The 19,710-nt window shown below is 45.1% G+C and overlaps 1 protein-coding gene across 3 annotated transcripts in view; it reads right to left on the reverse strand.

Annotated features, from left to right (window-relative positions):
• pdlim7 (PDZ and LIM domain 7) overlaps nt 1–19,710 on the reverse strand; it is a 71,880-nt gene that overhangs the window by 36,532 nt on the left and 15,638 nt on the right. For all 3 annotated transcript variants that reach the window (XM_084332524.1, XM_084332522.1, XM_084332523.1), the window contains exon 3: nt 6,619–6,770. In XM_084332524.1, coding sequence (XP_084188650.1) covers nt 6,619–6,770 — 152 coding nt within the window. The remainder of the gene's footprint in view (nt 1–6,618; nt 6,771–19,710) is intronic.

The raw sequence follows: 19,710 nt of genomic DNA on the forward strand, positions 1-19,710 counted from the left end.
TGCATTTCTTAAGACTTTTGGCAAATTGGACCATAGTGTGAAAAAGAAGTGGGGGGGGGGGGGGGGGGCAGTGAGTGCTTCTGGGAATAAATTAGTTGGGTTGATGGACTGGGCCCGACCTGGAGCTAAACTTAATACACACTCCCCATTATGAGATCATCACCCCCCCCCCCACACACACGTTTCAACAATCATTATTTCAGCTGATGTTATACTTGGCCCGGTCTACGCCGATCTTTGGATATTTCAAATTATCCAGGACGTTCTCCTCAAGGTCGCGCACATCCCTGGCAACGCTCAGCCACATCCTCTAGAAGCGGGTCACAGCAGCGGCGGAGCGCTTGATATACGGGCCCCCGGCGTCCCTCCAGACTTTATGAATGATAGATAGCCGGGTGGAGCTCCCGCCTCCACTGGATGCCGATACTCTCCCGCCTTTTTGTGATCTCACACTTCCCACTGAAAAGGGCTTTATGATAAACCTAACCCTGTCCCATAAAACCGGAGGAGATGATACTCCATCATAGTCGACCGTGAATGGAACTAGGCACTAAACCAAACAATACACCACACACCGCTCGTAAAGACGGGAGCCGCCCGACCGATCTTAAAAAGACAAAAAGAGAAACAGCGTGGATGGCGGCCAAGAGGAAGAGGGATAAAGATGACAGAAGCTCCTCTCTGGCTTTAAGACAATCGTCTCAGGAAGAGGCAGAACGAGCTCGTCTCGCAACCGCGGCGGTGATAACGGAGAGGGAGATGGGGGGGGGGGGGGGGGGGGGTCTGGAGCAGGAGGAAGAGTATCAGCAGGAAGGAGAGGAAGAGCATCAGCAGGAAGGAGAGGAAGAGGAAGAGTATCAGCAGGAAGGAGAGGAAGAGCATCAGCAGGAAGGAGAGGAAGAAGAAGAGTATCAGCAGGAAGGAGAGGAAGAAGAAGAGTATCAGCAGGAAGGAGAGGAAGAGGAAGAGTATCAGCAGGAAGGAGAGGAAGAGGAAGAGTATCAGCAGGAAGGAGAGGAAGAGTATCAGCAGGAAGGAGAGGAAGAGTATCAGCAGGAAGGAGAGGAAGAGGAAGAGTATCAGCAGGAAGGAGAGGAATAGTATCAGCAGGAAGGAGAGGAAGAGTATCAGCAGGAAGGAGAGGAAGAGGAAGAGTATCAGCAGGAAGGAGAGGAAGAGGAAGAGTATCAGCAGGAAGGAGAGGAATAGTATCAGCAGGAAGGAGAGGAAGAGTATCAGCAGGAAGGAGAGGAAGAGGAAGAGTATCAGCAGGAAGGAGAGGAAGAGTATCAGCAGGAAGGAGAGGAAGAGGAAGAGTATCAGCAGGAAGGAGAGGAAGAGGAAGAGTATCAGCAGGAAGGAGAGGAAGAAGAAGAGTATCAGCAGGAAGGAGAGGAAGAGCATCAGCAGGAAGGAGAGGAAGAGCATCAGCAGGAAGGAGAGGAAGACGAAGAGTATCAGCAGGAAGGAGAGGAAGAGTATCAGCAGGAAGGAGAGGAAGAGCATCAGCAGGAAGGAGGGGAAGAGGAAGAGTATCAGCAGGAAGGAGAGGAAGAGGAAGGGTATCAGCAGGAAGGAGAGGAAGAGGAAGGGTATCAGCAGGAAGGAGAGGAAGAGGAAGAGTATCAGCAGGAAGGAGAGGAGGAGCATCAGCAGGAAGGAGAGGAAGAAGAAGAGTATCAGCAGGAAGGAGGGGAAGAGTATCAGCAGGAAGGAGAGGAGGAGGAGTATCGCTGGGGAGGAGGGGAAGAGCATCAGCAGGAAGGAGAGCAGGAGGAGTATCAGCAGGAAGGAGAGGAAGAGTATCAGCAGGAAGGAGAGGAAGAGTATCAGCAGGAAGGAGAGGAAGAGTATCAGCAGGAAGGAGAGGAAGAGTATCAGCAGGAAGGAGAGGAAGAAGAAGAGTATCAGCAGGAAGGAGAGGAAGAGGAAGAGTATCAGCAGGAAGGAGAGGAAGAGTATCAGCAGGAAGGAGAGGAAGAAGAAGAGTATCAGCAGGAAGGAGAGGAAGAGGAGTATCAGCAGGAAGGAGGGGAAGAGCATCAGCAGGAAGGAGAGCAGGAGGAGTATCGCTGGGGAGGGGAGAAGGAGGGAGGTGCATTATTTACAATAGCTGGCCTTCGCAGGGAGCTGGGAAGTGAAGGGAGGAGAAAGCCACAGAGAGGAACATGAGTCTGTCTGGTGTTAAGTAAACACGGGGGCTCACACAGATCTGTCAAATCAATTACACCCCAGGATGACATTGAAAGGTGGGGGCGGGGGAGAGTCACACAGAATAGTGAATAGCTTACAGATATAATCAAGGCCCTTGGGGTTCTTATGTGTAGGTTGCTTGTAATGCATTTGTCTCCTCGATAAAGAGGGTGGATTTTAACTGCAATTCGAGTGCCTTGACGTATGTTTCTTGTGACTCTATTCGCTCTCTGCACTCAATGAGCACCGATCAGTACACTATACCCCAAGGAGTACCGATACGACCAGCGCAAGCGCGTGTGTAGCCTACAGACATGTTCCAAAATGTCACTCCGTTATGATGTGGAAAAGATACCGAAGTTACCGATCTGCAGCGCTCCCGACACCTTTTGGATTCGGGGGGCATCAAGTGGGGTGATATTTCAATCCCCTGCGAGAGTCCCTTCCCCGCCCCCTCTCTATCTACTGTGCAACTGTTGCCCTCTGTGGAACTGCAAGAGAGGCCCACATGCAATCTCATTATAGCAGGCTTCCTTTATCCGATACAATACACAGAAAAAAACACTTAAGAAGTGTAGCAAGTAAGAAACATAATCTGAAGTAGCAGCCTCTGTGAGAGAATAAGACGAGAGAGAGAGAGAGAGAGAGAGAGAGAGAGAGCATGCTCAGTCAATAAAGTGTATTAAGAGGCTGCACTCTAGAGAGCATAGAAAAATTTCCATCCCACATGTTGAACAAACACAAATTGTGGAAGAACAACACGTGGTAGAAGACTGTGAGCGAGAGGAGAAGCACGTGAGCGTTTTGAGAAGAAAAAAAAGAGGTGGAGTGAGAAATTATAGGAGAGTGGTGACGACTTAGAAAACCATGCAGGACAAGTGACAAAAGGGAGCTCCTACACTCTAGGAACCGGAACATTCCGCAATTCACCCCCAGTGCGCCGGGAACCTTCCACAAGGTTTTCCAAGAATCCCAAAGATTCCCAAGCAAGCTGGGTGATCTGGCACCTCAACTCGCATACAGTACGTCAAAACTCCTGTGGCGAGTAGCGCGGCGGAAGAATGAGGAGGAAAGAAGAACATGACACTAAATATATTCCAGAAAACAGAATAAGTAGGCCAATAAATCTCATCTAAGTCCTATGTTGATTTTAGTTTTTTCTTCCCCCCCCCCCCTTTAGACACACAAAACACACCCACGAAACATTAGTTCTGGCGTGTGATATTGCAAAAACACACAAGTTACACTCTCGTTCGGCCGCAGGAGACTTCCTTTGAGGGAGAAACTAGGCCTTAGGATGAGCGGATGGATAAACAATAGACCCAGAGGAAATAATTACAGCACAGTTTTCAACGTGCCAATGCATAAAACATCAGGCGCATTAGCGAACGGCACAAACTAAATGTCACGGTGGGCTCCCCCGACCCTGGCATTAGTCGTCTCCCCACCCCCCCACCCGCCACGACGCTGAATGAAGTGGTGTAAAATGTAAACAATGATGTCATTAATCACCGGCCCCGCGGCTGGGTCCCAGCCAGGCCCGGAAGGGCCGACACTGGAGTCCACCAGACACTGGAGCCTAATGATGGGGACAGAGTGCGTCTGGCCCGCGGACAACAACCAATAAACCTCTCGTCCATCCCTCCGTAGGGGAACGAGACGTCACTCCCATCATTGCTCATCCCCTTTACCGCAACGATGTGGAGGCTCCCCCCAGGCCTCCCTCCCTCTTCTCAACTCTCGCCTGTCCCTCCTTCCCTCCCCTTCTCCCTCCCTCCTTCCCTCTCTCGTGACAACCTTCCAAAGCCCAGATGAGTCTATTAGCGTTTGTTACTCTTTCTCTCTCTCTCTTGTTGCACAGACTCCTTTTTTGGGCATTAAATATGCTGCTCCATTAGTACATGACCTTTTGTGAGGGAAGAAAAAAAGAAATGCTAGGTCAGCAATCCATGTTGGGAATGTCCACGTTGGCTGCCAGAGCCCGAGTCTAGCCAACTAATAAGAAACACACGTCAACAACTAGATGTTACCTGCCTACAGAGCCCAGCGGCAAGAGGGGAGAGAGAGAGAGAGAGAGAGAGAGAGAGAGAGAGAGAGAGAGAGAGAGAGAGAGAGAGAGAGAGAGAGAGAGAGAGAGAGACACCTACAGGTACATGCTAGGAGATGAATAGTGAAAGAATCATCTACTTGCTCCTTAAAAAACCTGTTTCTGCTCTTACCTTACTTTATGACCCCCCCCCCCCCCCCCCCCCCCCCCCAAGAGAGCCGATGCTCAAGCTCTCCACAAATTGCAAGGTTGATTTTAGAAGCAGACAGTCTTCACTCTCCCTAGAAGGAGAAGCAGCTCCGCGTTACAGCCGAGCCAACGCCCCACACCACCCCCCACCCCACCGTCCCCCTCCCGTCCCCACGATGCTTATTTGAGCATCACGGAAAATAATCTAAATGTGCTGCACGCCTTGATGATTGATGCTGGTCCTCTCTCTCACCAAAAAGGTTGGGAATAATCAAAAGAATGGTTTAGCTGCGTCTGCGCGTGTGTGTGTATGGGCAGTCTTATAATGTAATATGCGATCAATGCATTTCTATTGAAGGCGGCCGCGCATAGAATGGGTCATTTACCATGACACCGACCGTGGAAAAGTCATGTCGCTTTTGTAATTAAACAATACCATGGTTTAATCCTATTTCATTCAAGATACCGATTGCGTTGGTATCGTCTTGGGTCACTATCATAGCGATGGTGCTGTTGAAGGATGGAAACGCCATGTGGTTTTTTGGAGTGCCATGATGCAGGGGCTATGGTCTGCTCAATAATCATACGTCTTTCATTTTATATCTCCGTAGAAATCCTTTCGTCTTCACCAACTAGAGCTAGGTCCTGTGTTGTTGTTGTTGTTGTTGTTGTTGTTGTTGCTGCTGCCTCTGCTACAGCCAATAGGGATCCTAATAGAGGAAACGCTGACACCAACGTGCACCTGCAGCACCTGGCCCATTTGCACCCGATGTAAAAGCAGCTGCCCTCCCATCGTCTGTGTTTTTGTCTAAATCCATTCCGTCTCGCTGCGGGTGAAAGCCCCGGTTATAATTAAGCTCTTGATGAAACACGTTGGCTTGTGCTCGTATCACTCAGGAATTTCTTGCGGGGAGTTAGCTGTGTGCAGGTATGTGCGCTGGCTGGGGGAATGTTATTCAACGCCGATTAAAATAACTTAGGTAAAATTAGATTTACCTGTCCTCTGTTCAGTGAAAAAGTGTTTTAATCTAACAGAGAGCCCCCCCCCCCCCCCCCCCCCCACACACACACACACCCAAATCTAATTATAAAATCAAGGCATCATGAGAGGCACCCTTGGCTATTCTGAATAATGGCTTGTATTGTTTCAATAGAACAAAACCACTGAGTCAGCCCGAGGGTGTCTGGCATAGAGGCCTGCTGGTAGAGGCTGCATTTTTTTTGGCAATGTTTATTTTTGCATTCGTTATTTAAAGTAATAAAGTTAATAAAGCACCGACTGCTACACTGGAACAAGTTTGGCGTATTATTTAGAGATATTAATGGTCCCGTGAGGCTCAGTGGGTAAAGCACAGTACAAACACTAGTGCCAGGGTTACGAGTTCCTGCCCCACTGGGGCCACCCAAGCTAATAACAGAATATTAAATACCAATATTTCAATTGATAGTCTCAAACAAAGCCAGTACTACCGGTAATATCGAGGGTAAATTACATTGTGTGGGGGGATGTATGCTAGGTTACTGCCATCAAGGTGAGTACTGTATGTACTTGTATATAATATAATATCGAAGGTCAGTAATGTCGTATGTAATATTGAAGGAGAGTAATTTATGTCATATTGTATGCGAGTAATGTACGTAGTATTGTATATAATATTAAAGGCGAGTAACATATGTATTGTGTGTATACATAATGTTGAAAGTGAGTAACATACAGTATGTAGTAGTGTATACAATAGTAAATGAGAGTAACATAGTATATAGTATATAATATTGAAGGCGAGTAACGTATATACTTGTATAGTATTGAAGGTGGGTAACGTACGTAGTATTGTATAAAATAATGAGGGTGAGGAATGTATATAGTATAGTATGTAATATTGAAGGTGAGTAACGTATATACTAGTATAGTATATACTATTGAAGGTGGGTAACGTACGTAGTATTGTATAAAATAATGAGGGTGAGGAGAATGTATATAGTATAGTATGTAATATTGAAGGCGACTTATTGTGGTGGCGTTTTGTATAATATTGTACAAACCCTGTGAGGTGACTTACTTGCTGAGGGTGAGGGTGAGGGTGAGGGTGAGGGAGTCTGTAAGGTGACTTACTGGGTGAGGGTGAGGGAGTCTGTAAGGTGACTTACTTGCTGAGGGTGAGGGTGAGGGAGTCTGTAAGGTGACTTACTTGCTGAGGGTGAGGGTGAGGGAGTCTGTTGCCGCTCTGATCTTGTTCTGCGCCTCCACGTGGGTCATGTCCTCTGCGTTGGAGTCACCGATGGACACCACCCAGTCTCCGACCCCGACACCAGCCTGAGCGGCCTTCCCCCCTGGGGTCAGCTGAAGGAGAGACGGAAAGGGAGAGGTCAGAGGTCAGAAGACTGAATGAAGGCAGTAGGGGATGTGGTGGGGGGACAGGAGGGGGGGGGGGGGGGGGAGTGGAGAGATGAAACAATAGTGAATGATGGTTCACTGCTCTAGACATCATAAAATGGACAGGTGGAAAGAAGGCCTATAATAATAATAATATTTTTTATTTGTATAGCACTTTTCATATTAGAACTGTAGCCCAAAGTGCTTCACAGCAGTAAAAATACATAGAATTTGCATAAAACAGACAGAATAAAAAGCAATGCAGAGAATAAGAAAATAATTTACTTGCACAGTTTAAAGTCTTCCCAGTTAGCTGGTCATAAAACACTTTAGTTTGAAGTTACTTGATTTTTATTGTCCGTTTTGATTGATTATCCTGTCATTCATTATTTCCATTGCATGTTATGTTCATTCAGGACACCCTCTTATCAGTGTTGAGAGAGTCGTAGTATCGCTGCAGGTCTGCACATACAGTAGTATACTACCCTTGAAAAATTGCCATTTCACCCAAAAGAACAGCCGTGTCAGTAGAAATGCAATAATCCCTCTGTATATTTTCACAGATCATAACAAGATTATAAAGGAGAACGCGTAAAATCCTGAAATGCCACGTTTGCTTTGGGATCCAAGGAGGCATACGTTACCGTCAAGAGTCTGACTAACTAATACAACTACTGCAGCGTCACTGCAATGGAATAACCAGACTGTATTTCTCCCGTCATTTGCCACTCTTACTCCTCAAAGAAGGAAACAAGGCCAAAGTGAAAAGCATTAAAATACTTGAAACTAGGGCTGCAACTAATGACTATTTTGGTAGTCGACTAATCTGTCGATAATTTTTTCGATTAGTCGACTAATCGAAAAACAATTATATTAAAAAAAAAATATATATATATATATATAATATTTTTATTTTATTTTATTTTATTTTCACTACCTATCTTTGTGAAAGTGGCTTCTCAGCTCTGGTCCAGCTAAAGACAGAGCAGAGGAACAGATTGGACATTGAGCATGACCTCAGAGTTGCTTTGAGACTCTTGTCAGGACCAAACAACATCCCCAGTTATCCCATTAGTTCCCCCAAACTGTCGGTCTGTTATGTTAAGCTAAGAAGTCTTCAGCTGGCTGGACCAGAGCTGAGAAGCCACTTTCACAAAGATAGGTAGTCCAAAAAAAATATATATATATTATATATATATATATATAATTTTTATTTTGTTTTTTTTATGACTAATCGTAACTAATCGTTTTTAATGACTAATTTTTTTTTATGACTAATCTAGTCTACAATTTTTCATAATCGACATCGTCATATGTCGACTAATCGTTGCAGCCCTACTTGAAACGCTGGAACAAATCCATATCCGTCAATAACAGCAATCATCGCACACTCATCACCAGCGAGTTCACCTCAGAGGTCTCTTCACAGCCCTCAGCAGGAGCCCATTCTGATCTTTATGGTCACGTCTTCAGTACGAGTACAGGGGCGTGAAATGATTTGGTCTTTGGTTCTGCGACCTTGCACCAGCAAAAAGGTAATATAATAAAAAGATTTAAAAAAATATATATATGTAAATAAAATATGAGCATAAAGATTGTTTTGAAGTGGCGTTAAAACATATACAGTATATAATGCTGTATAAATACTGTGAAGGAGAGACTCCTTCATACAGCCACATTGTAAATATTGTTGTAAATCATTTGAGAGGTTATGTCTATGTCTGGTAGGCTATGTCTGATTTGTCATGTGTCACAATAATCCAGTGCTATTAATTCCAAACCTTAAAACAGTAACTGGACATTGATGCAGGTGATCTTAATTCGTTGATCAACCAAGCCTCGATTAAAAAATCCAATGTGTTCGTTCATGGTGAGAGGGCTTTTTGCATAGTACCTGCCAAGGGATGTTTGTAACTTGCTTTTAAAAACAATATCTTTTGTAGGAATTCTTCATTGATAATTTTTTTTAAAGCCTTTCAGTGCACAAGGTACGGCCAGCCATGTCTCAAATATAATAAAAAAATATATAGTCTAGTGATAACAACATGGATATAGTCTGTGTAAAGGGCAGTGTGCAGTAGATGTGCACTTTTGTGTGGACATAAGTCTGTGTATGTGTATGTGTGTGTGTGTGAGTAGTGGATATGCAGGTAGCAGGCCTTTAGTGTTATTTGTTTGAGTCTGACTGCCTGGGGGGGGAAGAAAAACGGTCCTGGAGTCTGCAGGTACAGGCCTTGAGGCTGCGGTACCATTTGCCGGATGTCACCAGCTGAAACAATTTGTGGTTGGGATGGTTGGGGTTTTTGATAATCCTTGTGGGCTTTGCTGACACACCGTACGTTGTATATGAAGGTAGCTCCCATCCACTGATCTGCCGGGCTGTCCGCACAACCATCTGAGGTTGAGATTGAGGTTCCCGAGTTTGGTGTCAAGTCTAGTGGGGACTAATGGTGTTGAATGCTGAACTATACTGCCCTGCAGAAGCAAACCAGATCTATACCGCCCTGCAGAAGCTAACCAGATCTATACTGCCCTGCAGAAGCTAACCAGATCTATACTGCCCTGCAGAAGCTAACCAGATCTATACTGCCCTGCAGAAGCAAACCAGATCTATACTGCCCTGCAGAAGCTAACCAGATCTATACTGCCCTGCAGAAGCTAACCAGATCTATAGTGCCCTGCAGAAGCTAACCAGATCTACTGCCTTAGCAGAAGCTAACAGATCGAAAAGTACCTCGCGGAAAAAAATCTAATCTACGAATTCCAATCTGGCTTCAGAACATCCCACTCCACTGACACATGCCTTCTCTACTTGAACGACCACATCAAACAAGAGGTGGACGCGGGCAAATACTGCGGCATGGTCATGCTGGACCTACAAAAGGCCTTCGACACTGTCAATCACACCATTCTGATTGACAAGCTAAAAGCAATTGGTTTTGATAGTTTATCAGTGAGCTGGATACAATCCTACCTGGAGGGGAGGGAACAGATGGTGGAAGTAAACGGTACCCTATCCCCCCCCCCTCACAGTGAGCTGTGGTGTTCCACAAGGAAGCATACTAGGACCGCTACTATTCCTAATTTATGCAAATGACATGTCGTCAGCTTGTGACTGCAACTTGTTCCTGTTTGCGGACGACTCAGCCCTGCTGGTCTCTGACAAGAACAAGTTACAGGTTGAAAAAGCCCTCAGCTCGGAACTAGGCAAAATCTGCATATGGCTCGCCGACAACAAGCTATCATTACACATGGGCAAAACAGAGTCCATTCTCTTCGGTTCAAATAACAAACTCAGCAAGACCGACGGCTTCTCGGTTACAGTGGGTGACAATATTATCACAAGGAAAGATGAAATTACCTACCTGGGTTCCATCCTAGAGGCTAATCTTTCCTGTGACAAAATGGCATCCAATGTAATAAAAAAAAGTCAACCAACGAACGCGTTTCTTGTACCGGATCTCCTCTCTGGTAAACAAGAATACCCTGAAGACTCTAGCAGGAGCACTCATTCAAGGGTACTACGACTATGCTTGCACCTCATGGTACCAAAGCACCTCAAAGGCACTAAAAAACAAATTACAAACATCTCAAAACAAGCTAGTCAGACTACTACTTGACCTGACTCCTAGAACCCACCTCACCCCTGCCCACTTTGACAACCTAGGATGGCTTAGAGTACAGCAACTTGCAATGGGCCTGGTCTACAAGATACACTACGCGACCAAGGTACCCATGTACATGTCAAAATACTTCCCAAAGGTCAGTGAATACCACGATCACAACACCAGAGGGAGCTCCACAAATCATGTAAAACCCAGATTCGGCTCAAACAAGGGACTAAACACGTTTCGCAATTATGCCACATCAATGTGGAACGCCCTGCCTAAAGCTGTAAAGGAATGTGAATCACTACCCACCTTCAAAAACACTCTCAAAAAACACCTACGTGAGACTGCAATTCGAAACTGGCCCCTACAAATGTCCTAACCTAGTTGTACAGTAAATGACCAAGTAAGGCTTTGTCAATATTCCAATGTACAGTGTAAAATGTGTGTGTGTGTCCCCTTCCCAACCCCCCCCAACCCCCCCCCCCCCCCCCCAACCCCCCCCCCCCCCAACCCCCCCCCCCCCCCCCAACCCCCCCCCCCCCAACCCCCCCCCCCCCCCCCCCAATGTACAGCCCTCACCCAACCCACCCAACCCCACCCCACCCAACCAACCTCCTCCAATGTACAGTTTCTATGCCAAATGTATATACACTCCTTTTCTGGACACTTTTGTATCACAAACAGTACTGTATTTGCAAATCTGATATGTCATAAATGTATAGATGTAGCAGTACTGTCTATCTGTATGTCATGTATGTCATATATGTTATGATGAATTGAAAATGGGGGACCCTGATGTAAACAAGACGAAAGTCTCTCTGGTCTGCATCCCCTTAACAATTGTATGTATTGAGCTGTACTGTACTGTACCCATTCTGCAATCTGTTAATAAACTTTTCAATCAATCAATCAATATAGGCTACTGCCCTGCAGAAGCTAACCAGATCTACTGCCCTGCAGAAGCTAACCAGATCTATACTGCCCTGCAGAAGCTAACCAGATCTACTGCCTTGCAGAAGCTAACCAGATCTATACTGCCCTGCAGAAGCTAACCAGGTCTACTGCCTTGCAGAAGCTAACCAGATCTACTGCCTTGCAGAAGATAACCAGATCTATACTGCCCTGCAGAAGCTAACCAGATATAGGCTACTGCCCTGCAGAAGGTAACCAGATATAGGCTACTGCCCTGCAGAAGCTAACCAGATCTACTGCCCTGCAGAAGCTAACCAGATCTATACTGCCCTGCAGAAGCTAACCAGATCTACTGCCTTGCAGAAGCTAACCAGATCTATACTGCCCTGCATAAGCTAACCAGGTCTACTGCCTTGCAGAAGCTAACCAGATCTACTGCCTTGCAGAAGCTAACCAGATCTATACTGCCCTGCAGAAGCTAACCAGATATAGGCTACTGCCCTGCAGAAGCTAACCAGATATAGGCTACTGCCCTGCAGAAGCTAACCAGATATAGGCTACTGCCCTGCAGAAGCTAACCAGATCTACTGCCCTGCAGAAGCTAACCAGATCTATACTGCCCTGCAGAAGCTAACCAGATCTATACTGCCCTGCAGAAGCTAACCAGATCTATACTGCCCTGCAGAAGCTAACCAGATCTATACTGCCCTGCAGAAGCTAACCAGATCTATACTGCCCTGCAGAAGCTAACCAGATATACTGCCTTGCAGAAGCTAACCATATATACTGCCCTTGCAGAAGCTAACCATATATACTGCCCTGCAGAAGCTAACCCAGATCTACTGCCCTGCAGAAGCTAACCAGATCTATACTGCCCTGCAGAAGCTAACCAGATCTATACTGCCCTGCAGAAGCTAACCAGATCTATACTGCCCTGCAGAAGCTAACCAGATCTATACTGCCCTGCAGAAGCTAACCAGATCTATACTGCCCTGCAGAAGCTAACCAGATCTATACTGCCCTGCAGAGGCTAACCAGATCTATACTGCCCTGCAGAAGCTAACCAGATCTATACTGCCCTGCAGAAGCTAACCAGATCTATACTGCCCTGCAGAAGCTAACCAGATCTATACTGCCCTGCAGAAGCTAACCAGATCTATACTGCCCTGCAGAAGCTAACCAGATCTATACTGCCCTGCAGAAGCTAACCAGATCTATACTGCCCTGCAGAAGCTAACCAGATCTATACTGCCCTGCAGAAGCTAACCAGATCTATACTGCCCTGCAGAAGCTAACCAGATATATACTGCCTTGCAGAAGCTAACCAGATCTATACTGCCCTGCAGAAGCTAACCAGATATACTGCCTTGCAGAAGCTAACCAGATCTATACTGCCCTGCAGAAGCTAATAGGGGTGTAACGGTTCGCGAATACGTACTGTACCGCCTCAATGTGGTCCTCCGGTACAGTACGCAATGTGCACCGAACGATTGCAATGGTACGGAACCTTTTTTTGCGGAACTTAAATCCCCCCCGGCCCTAATATAACATGCACAACTAACCGGATGTTGTTTGTTCATCCCACGCAGCTACATTGAACGAGAGCTGTAATTCAGCATTATAGCATATTAGCCTTAGTAAGGCGAGTCAATACTAACTGACAAGCCAGAGCCATGTCATTGTTCAACTTTATTGCAAACTTTATCACGCATTTGAAACGGCATCACCCAAATGTGAATATCACTGGTACACGGAAGAAACAGATCCTAGTGCAAACCCAGCTCCCTGTGGCATTCAAGCAGCATCTCGCTATTAATTCAGACCGGGCCAAAGCAATAACAAACGCCATAGGTGTTTTTATAGCAGCAGATCTGCGACCGTACTCCGTTGTCGAGAACACTGGGTTTAAGCACATGTTAAAAGTACCGCTACCTAGTTCCCTCTCGTTTAAGCACATGTTAAAAGCCCCGCTACCTAGTTCCCTCTCGTCCGTATTTCAGGAGGCAAGGCATACCAGCTCTGTATAAACAAGCCCCTTTCGTGACTGATGCAAGCCCTGCATTCAAGCATCACAGTCATGAAAAGGGCTATGTATAAACAAGCACACGCTACAGTTGTCCACGACTTATCCTCCAAGGCATCTGCTATATAATAATAAAGTGTTATTAGTAGGTTACAGCAGTAAGCATTAGTTTGCTCAGTAAATTATGACCAATTCGTTTTATATTGTTTAATACAGTAAAATAAATAGATAAATGAAAAGCAATTTTTTTTTTATCTCGTTAATCCCTTTTGGCTGCTGTAATCACACCAAAGGTTGTATGATGTTTTCTTCTCCTCCTGCCTTTCTAGAGGCAGAAGCAGTGTATCTTGCCTTTAGAGCAGGCGTGGGCAATTATTTTTCCCAGGGGGCCGAATGAGCAACTGAAAATATGTTGGAGGGCCGGGCCAAAATTCCAAACTCAATTATGCATAATATACATTTTATTTCTATATAAAAAGCAGTAAATGGCATTGTTTTGACCCCTGGTAAGAGTGTATGTTATTATTTGGCAATTAAAAGGTGAGGTTAGCTTTCAAAAATATAATTTATTAAAATATAGTTTATTTCCAAAATGATAAACAAAATGTGAAACATTAATAACAAAGGGCATTTTGAGTTTCATATACTATTGAAACAAGGATTTTCTTAGCTTTCTAAAGACATCACATCATCTTATAGCAAAAATAAACAAGACATGTCACTGAACGGTGTAAAGAAAAGTGTCCCAGTTTTGTAGCCTTTTTTACTTTACATGCCTATATTAAACATTTAATGTTTTCAGAACTGTGCAAAAAAAAGAAAAAAATATCAAGTGTCCCATTTCACTTGTTATATTTCCACATTTTAGTGTTCTTCAGTTCTTTTTTTTTCATTCAGTGTGAGAAATCCAGTCTCTGTTGAGCTTTAACAAGTCCATCAAAGTCAGGTTGCATGTCTGAGGTGGAGATGCGAAGCACAGCTGCCAGATGTTCATCAGTGAGAGAGGATCTGTACCTGGACTTGGTAAACGTCATGACTGAGAATGTCTGTTCACATATGTAGGTGGATCCAAAGAGAACCAACATCTTCTGAGCATGTCTCCTCATGTTTGGAAAGTTCTCCTCCTTGAGAGCAGAGTAGAACTCTAGCAGTGATGCTGACTTAAAGTGCTCTTTCAGTAGTGAATCAGACTGCAGGTCAATGAGTTCAAGCTGAACAACTATCAACACTGCAGGTAAAGGGAGAGGAAACCAGGTGCATTTCATCCTCAACCTTTTTGAAATCTTGAAAACGCCTTGAAAATTCATCATGCAGTGCTCCCAACATGGATGAGTACCTGTGCCGGTGATCAGCTGATGGTTTGACTTCTTTCAGGGTTTTCATGTGTTTGAGATTGTTGCTGCCTAGTTGCCTTGAAATTAATTGCAACTTTGTCATGAAGGCTTTCACATGGCTATGCATTTCATGAGCAAAAATGCCCTTGCCCTGCAGTTGTGTGTTCAGTAGGGATGGGTACCGTTCACATTTGAACCGATACGGTACCGGTACCTGTGAATCGATACCGGTTCGGCTTGCCCCGACTGCTTTGTTGTAAGCGTATATTGTGCGTGTGAACGTTGACATGAAAAGAAAAAAGTAAAAAAAGTAAAAAAAAAAATAAATAAATATAAAAAAAAATAAAATAAAAAATTTAATCATCATGTAATCTTTCGCGGGCCGGTCAGAATCATCCCGCGGGCCGTACAATGCCCAGGTCTGCTTTAGAGCCACGCACACAGAACTATTAATCCAATGTTTCTGGTTGGGGAATACCCAGATTGTTTTGGGAACGACGTCAGCCATCCACTTCCGTTTAAATCCAATGACTCCCTCTGTGTATCCATTGATGTCTGCCGAATCACAGAACATCTCCCGGTCTGCATGCTCGAAACAGTCCTGTAACATAGTGTCCGATTCGTCAGACCAACGGTGGACATCCTTCATGATGGCCGGTGTTTGTTTCAGTCTCTGTAGGGTCGTTTGTAAGCGTTCCGTATTGTGGTGTAGCAGTGATCCAGGATATTGTTTTCCTGTGTGTTTACGTCACCATGTTGAAAGTATTGTCAATACTTGCGCAGAGAGAGACTTGGCTTAAATCAAAGTATTGTCAATACTTGCGCAGAGAGAGACTTGGCTTAAATCCCCAACCACAATGAAAGCAGCCCCTGGGTGCATGTTTTCTGGGTTGGTTATTGTTCAAATGGCCACCAGGTCTGGGGAATGTTTTTAGTGAGTGAACACTCCCAGGATCGCAGCAGGCATTATTGACCATGAAGCAAACACCTCCGCCTTTAGGAGTTAGCCTGGTCATTCACCACAATGTAGTCCAGGAGTTAGCCTGGTCATTCACCACAATGTAGTCCAGGAGTTAGCCTGGTCATTCACCACAATGTAGTCCAGGAGTTAGCCTGGTCATTCACCACAATGTAGTCCAGGAGTTAGCCTGGTCATTCACCACAATGTAGTCCAGGAGTTAGCCTGGTCATTCACCACAATGTAGTCCAGGAGTTAGCCTGGTCATTTCACCACAATGTAGTCCAGGAGTTAGCCTGGTCATTTCACCACAATGTAGTCCAGGAGTTAGCCTGGTCATTTCACCACAACATGGTCCAGGAGTTAGCCTGGTCATTCACCACAATGTAGTCCAGGAGTTAGCCTGGTCATTTCACCACAATGTAGTCCAGGAGTTAGCCTGGTCATTTCACCACAATGTAGTCCAGGAGTTAGCCTGGTCATTTCACCACAATGTAGTCCAGGAGTTAGCCTGGTCATTTCACCACAATGTAGTCCAGGAGTTAGCCTGGTCATTCACCACAATGTAGTCCAGGAGTTAGCCTGGTCATTCACCACAATGTAGTCCAGGAGTTAGCCTGGTCATTCACCACAATGTAGTCCAGGAGTTAGTCTGGTCATTTCACCACAATGTAGTCCAGGATTTAGCCTGGTCATTCACCACAATGTAGTCCAGGAGTTAGCCTGGTCATTTCACCACAACATGGTCCAGGAGTTAGCCTGGTCATTGCAGCAGATGTAGTCTTGACTTTTAAGTGAACTAGCAACCAAAATAAGAGCCGTAACCAGATGTTAAAAGAATTTGCCATCGCTCTGGCAGGGATGTTTTTTTTGTCTGACGCATATGCAGATATTGCCATGGGTCTGTGCGGTTGACTGACGATGGTGACATCACGATGGATACGATGACTACTTTCAGATTGCAGGCAAAAGTGGCCCAAAACTGATTTGGTTCATAAGTGACTCAGATCACAGTGTGAACAATGTGAACAGCACAAATCACATGGAATCTGATACTTTCCATTCCGAAAGTCCTCAAATCAGATACAGGTCTGATATTTCTGTGATGCGACCCTGAACAGTCATATCGGAACAATCATATCCGAATTCATGTGACTTTTATGTCACTCTAGATCGACATTCGTCACAAATCTGTGCTTGCGGGAAGTCACTCGGGTGAACACATGAAAGACAGACGTTTGTTTCTGTGAAGCCATTCACGTCACGATCCCGCCACTCCCAGCTCAGACTCCACATCCACACCGCCATACAGAAGTAGCAGCCATTAAAAAATGTGGCTCTCTTTCTCTTCGTCCTCGTTATCGTCCGCAAATTTGCTGGCTTCCACCGCACGTCAACTTAGAAATGAAACCGTAAACGCCGACTTCAGTGGCCTCCGTGTTTATTTCCATCTTTGATATTGTTCTCTTGTGCATGCAGGCCAGTTCACGAGCGTGACCGGTTCACACTGGAATCCGATATTGGCCACATTTAAAAAAATAATAATGTGAACAGCCAAACAAAAAGAAAATTCTGATCGGAGCAATAAATCCAAATTGAGCACGAAGGCTTGTGGTGTGATCATGCCATGTAATGGTCTCGAACCCACGGAGGGAACGCAACACGCAGGGACTCACTGGTAAGGTACGCCACTTTAATACACGTTCACACGCTGCATTGAATCTCTGCCATGCGTCCTTTCAAATTCAAACCATTGATACACAGAGAGGAGACGCCAAACGCATGTTTAGTAAGGGCTTTAGTCAGCTTGTCCCCGAAGCTTAGTGAAACCAGAGACTTGTGTCAAAATCTCAGATAACAAGTACAAAGTGTTCCACATCAGATAAGTCTGAGTGTCAGGCGTCCTGGCAATAAAGAAAACCCTGTCAGGATTAGTCTCTGATGTCATGGATCCTCCAGACAACCACTGGCTCATCAAAAGGCTCGCAGGATTCAGGCTCCTCAAATCAATATCTTTTTGCCGTGTTCAGCTAAGCGATCACACTCGCCGCTTTGATTCTGCACATTAAACACAAATACTAGCGTGAGCAGAAAGGTAATGTATTCTGGGGAAAACGGAGGACAAGCTAGGGCTGGGCGATATGGACAAAGTATCATAGCGCCATATTCATTTTACAGTAGGCTATACAACGGTATTTAGTTAGTCAGTTTGGTCATTATCTTATAATACAATTACAAATGGTCAATTTACTTTTACCTTTTTTTATTTATTATTATAATACTTTTTTAGTTTTAATACTGCTGCAAGGGGAAAAAAGTATTTCCTTAAATATATAAAGTATGTATTTTCCTTTATTTTTTTTAATTAATATATATCATTTATTTTTACAATATATATCATTCTGTATAGCCTACCCCCCCCAGGTCTAATGCAAGCCGACAGACGCTCTGCACCTCACAAGAGACAAAGCAACACTGTTCAAGCCTACCTGCTCCTAAAAACAGAACTGCAGTTCAGCGAGTATCAAATCTAAAAATAGAGGATCAGGCATTCCCAACCCAGAGAACACAACCCACGTTCATTCTACAGACAATTTCAAACATCCGTTTAATTGCCTCACTGGAAGCAAGTAGGAAGCAATTAGTAAGGTCATGAGAAAAATTTATTAATTAAAAAAGTACTATTCTATAAATGGTCTCTGGACGAGAGAAAACCATGACAACTATGTGATGGGATTCTGAGAAGGGGACGGAGTCTGGTTCCTGAGGGACTCATTGGGAGGAGGGGTAGGGTGACAACGAGGAGACGCACACACAGACAGAGTTCTGGTGTGGCCGGGTGGTGGAACACAACAACGTCGCAGCTTGTGAAAGTGACACAATAACACATAGTCGTACTGGGTCCCAACCGATGACCTTTTAACAAAAAGACCCCCAAATGCCTTGCCTGTGTGTGTGTGTGTGTGTGTGTGTGTGTGTGTGTGTGTGTGTGTGTGCATTCACTATGGAGGTAGAAGTTACTGAATTGAAGTGTGTGTGTGTGTGTGTGTGTGTGTGTGTGTGTGTGTGTGTGTGTGTGTGTGTGTGTGTGTGTGTGTGTGTGTGTGTGTGGCCATTGATTAAGTAGGTAGATGCGATTGAACTGAAGTGCGTTTGCGTTTTTTGTGTGTACACTATAGCCAGGAACTATATAGGTAGAATTTAATTGAAATTAGTTGAAGTGTGCGTGTGTGTGTGTGTGTGCGCCCGTGTGTGTGTGTGTGTGTGTGTGTGTGTGTGTGTGTGTGTGTGTGTGTGTGTGTGTGTGTGTGTGTGTTGGGGGGGGGTCAGTAATGGACACAGACACCTGCGTCCCTGGCTCAGGTTCAGGGAGCAGCTGCTTCCTCACTTGAGACGACAGCAGTAAAGTTGCTGTGCTCAGGCCGTTGGCAGGGGGGGGGCAGAAACATTACACCTCTCCTGCAGTATGTCAATAAGAAGAGGGGCAGCGGAACACATGCGCCCTGCACGCCCCCCCCCCAGCCACCACATTACCACAACCAGATCCTACATGCTGCTCCTGTACGACACCCATGTTATAAAGATGGCTTTTTAATATGCCCCATTCGTCATGGCAACGCAACGGACTAGCAACAGCCTGTGCCCTACATCATCATACATCATCATAAATGATTCACACCCAATATGATTGTAGATCATGCCACTGCGCAACATCTGTGGACAGTCTGCGTGGCATGACATCAGTCTTTCTGATCAAGCTGTCCATAATTGGAGGGGTGTTAACCTAATAGGTCTTGGTTTCTTAAAAAAAAACTAAATAAATAAATGCAAGAGTTACAGAGTGGAGCTGAGCTGCTCTGGGCATATCTCGCTGTGTGCTATAGAATTACAGAAAGGAGCAGCCGACCTTTCGAACGGCAGCATCTTGAACTCACTCTTACAAGGCCTCCCCATGACTGACTCTGTGGGCGAGCTCTTGGCTAGGCTACATTTTGGTCTTGGTTAAAGCAGGTTCTGTTAACCATAACCACCACAGTAAAAATACATCTAGCAATGCACTTATCAGAAC

The sequence above is a fragment of the Notolepis coatsorum genome, assembly GCF_963971535.1.
Source record: "Notolepis coatsorum genome assembly, chromosome: 16".
Taxonomy (NCBI): domain Eukaryota; kingdom Metazoa; phylum Chordata; class Actinopteri; order Aulopiformes; family Paralepididae; genus Notolepis; species Notolepis coatsorum.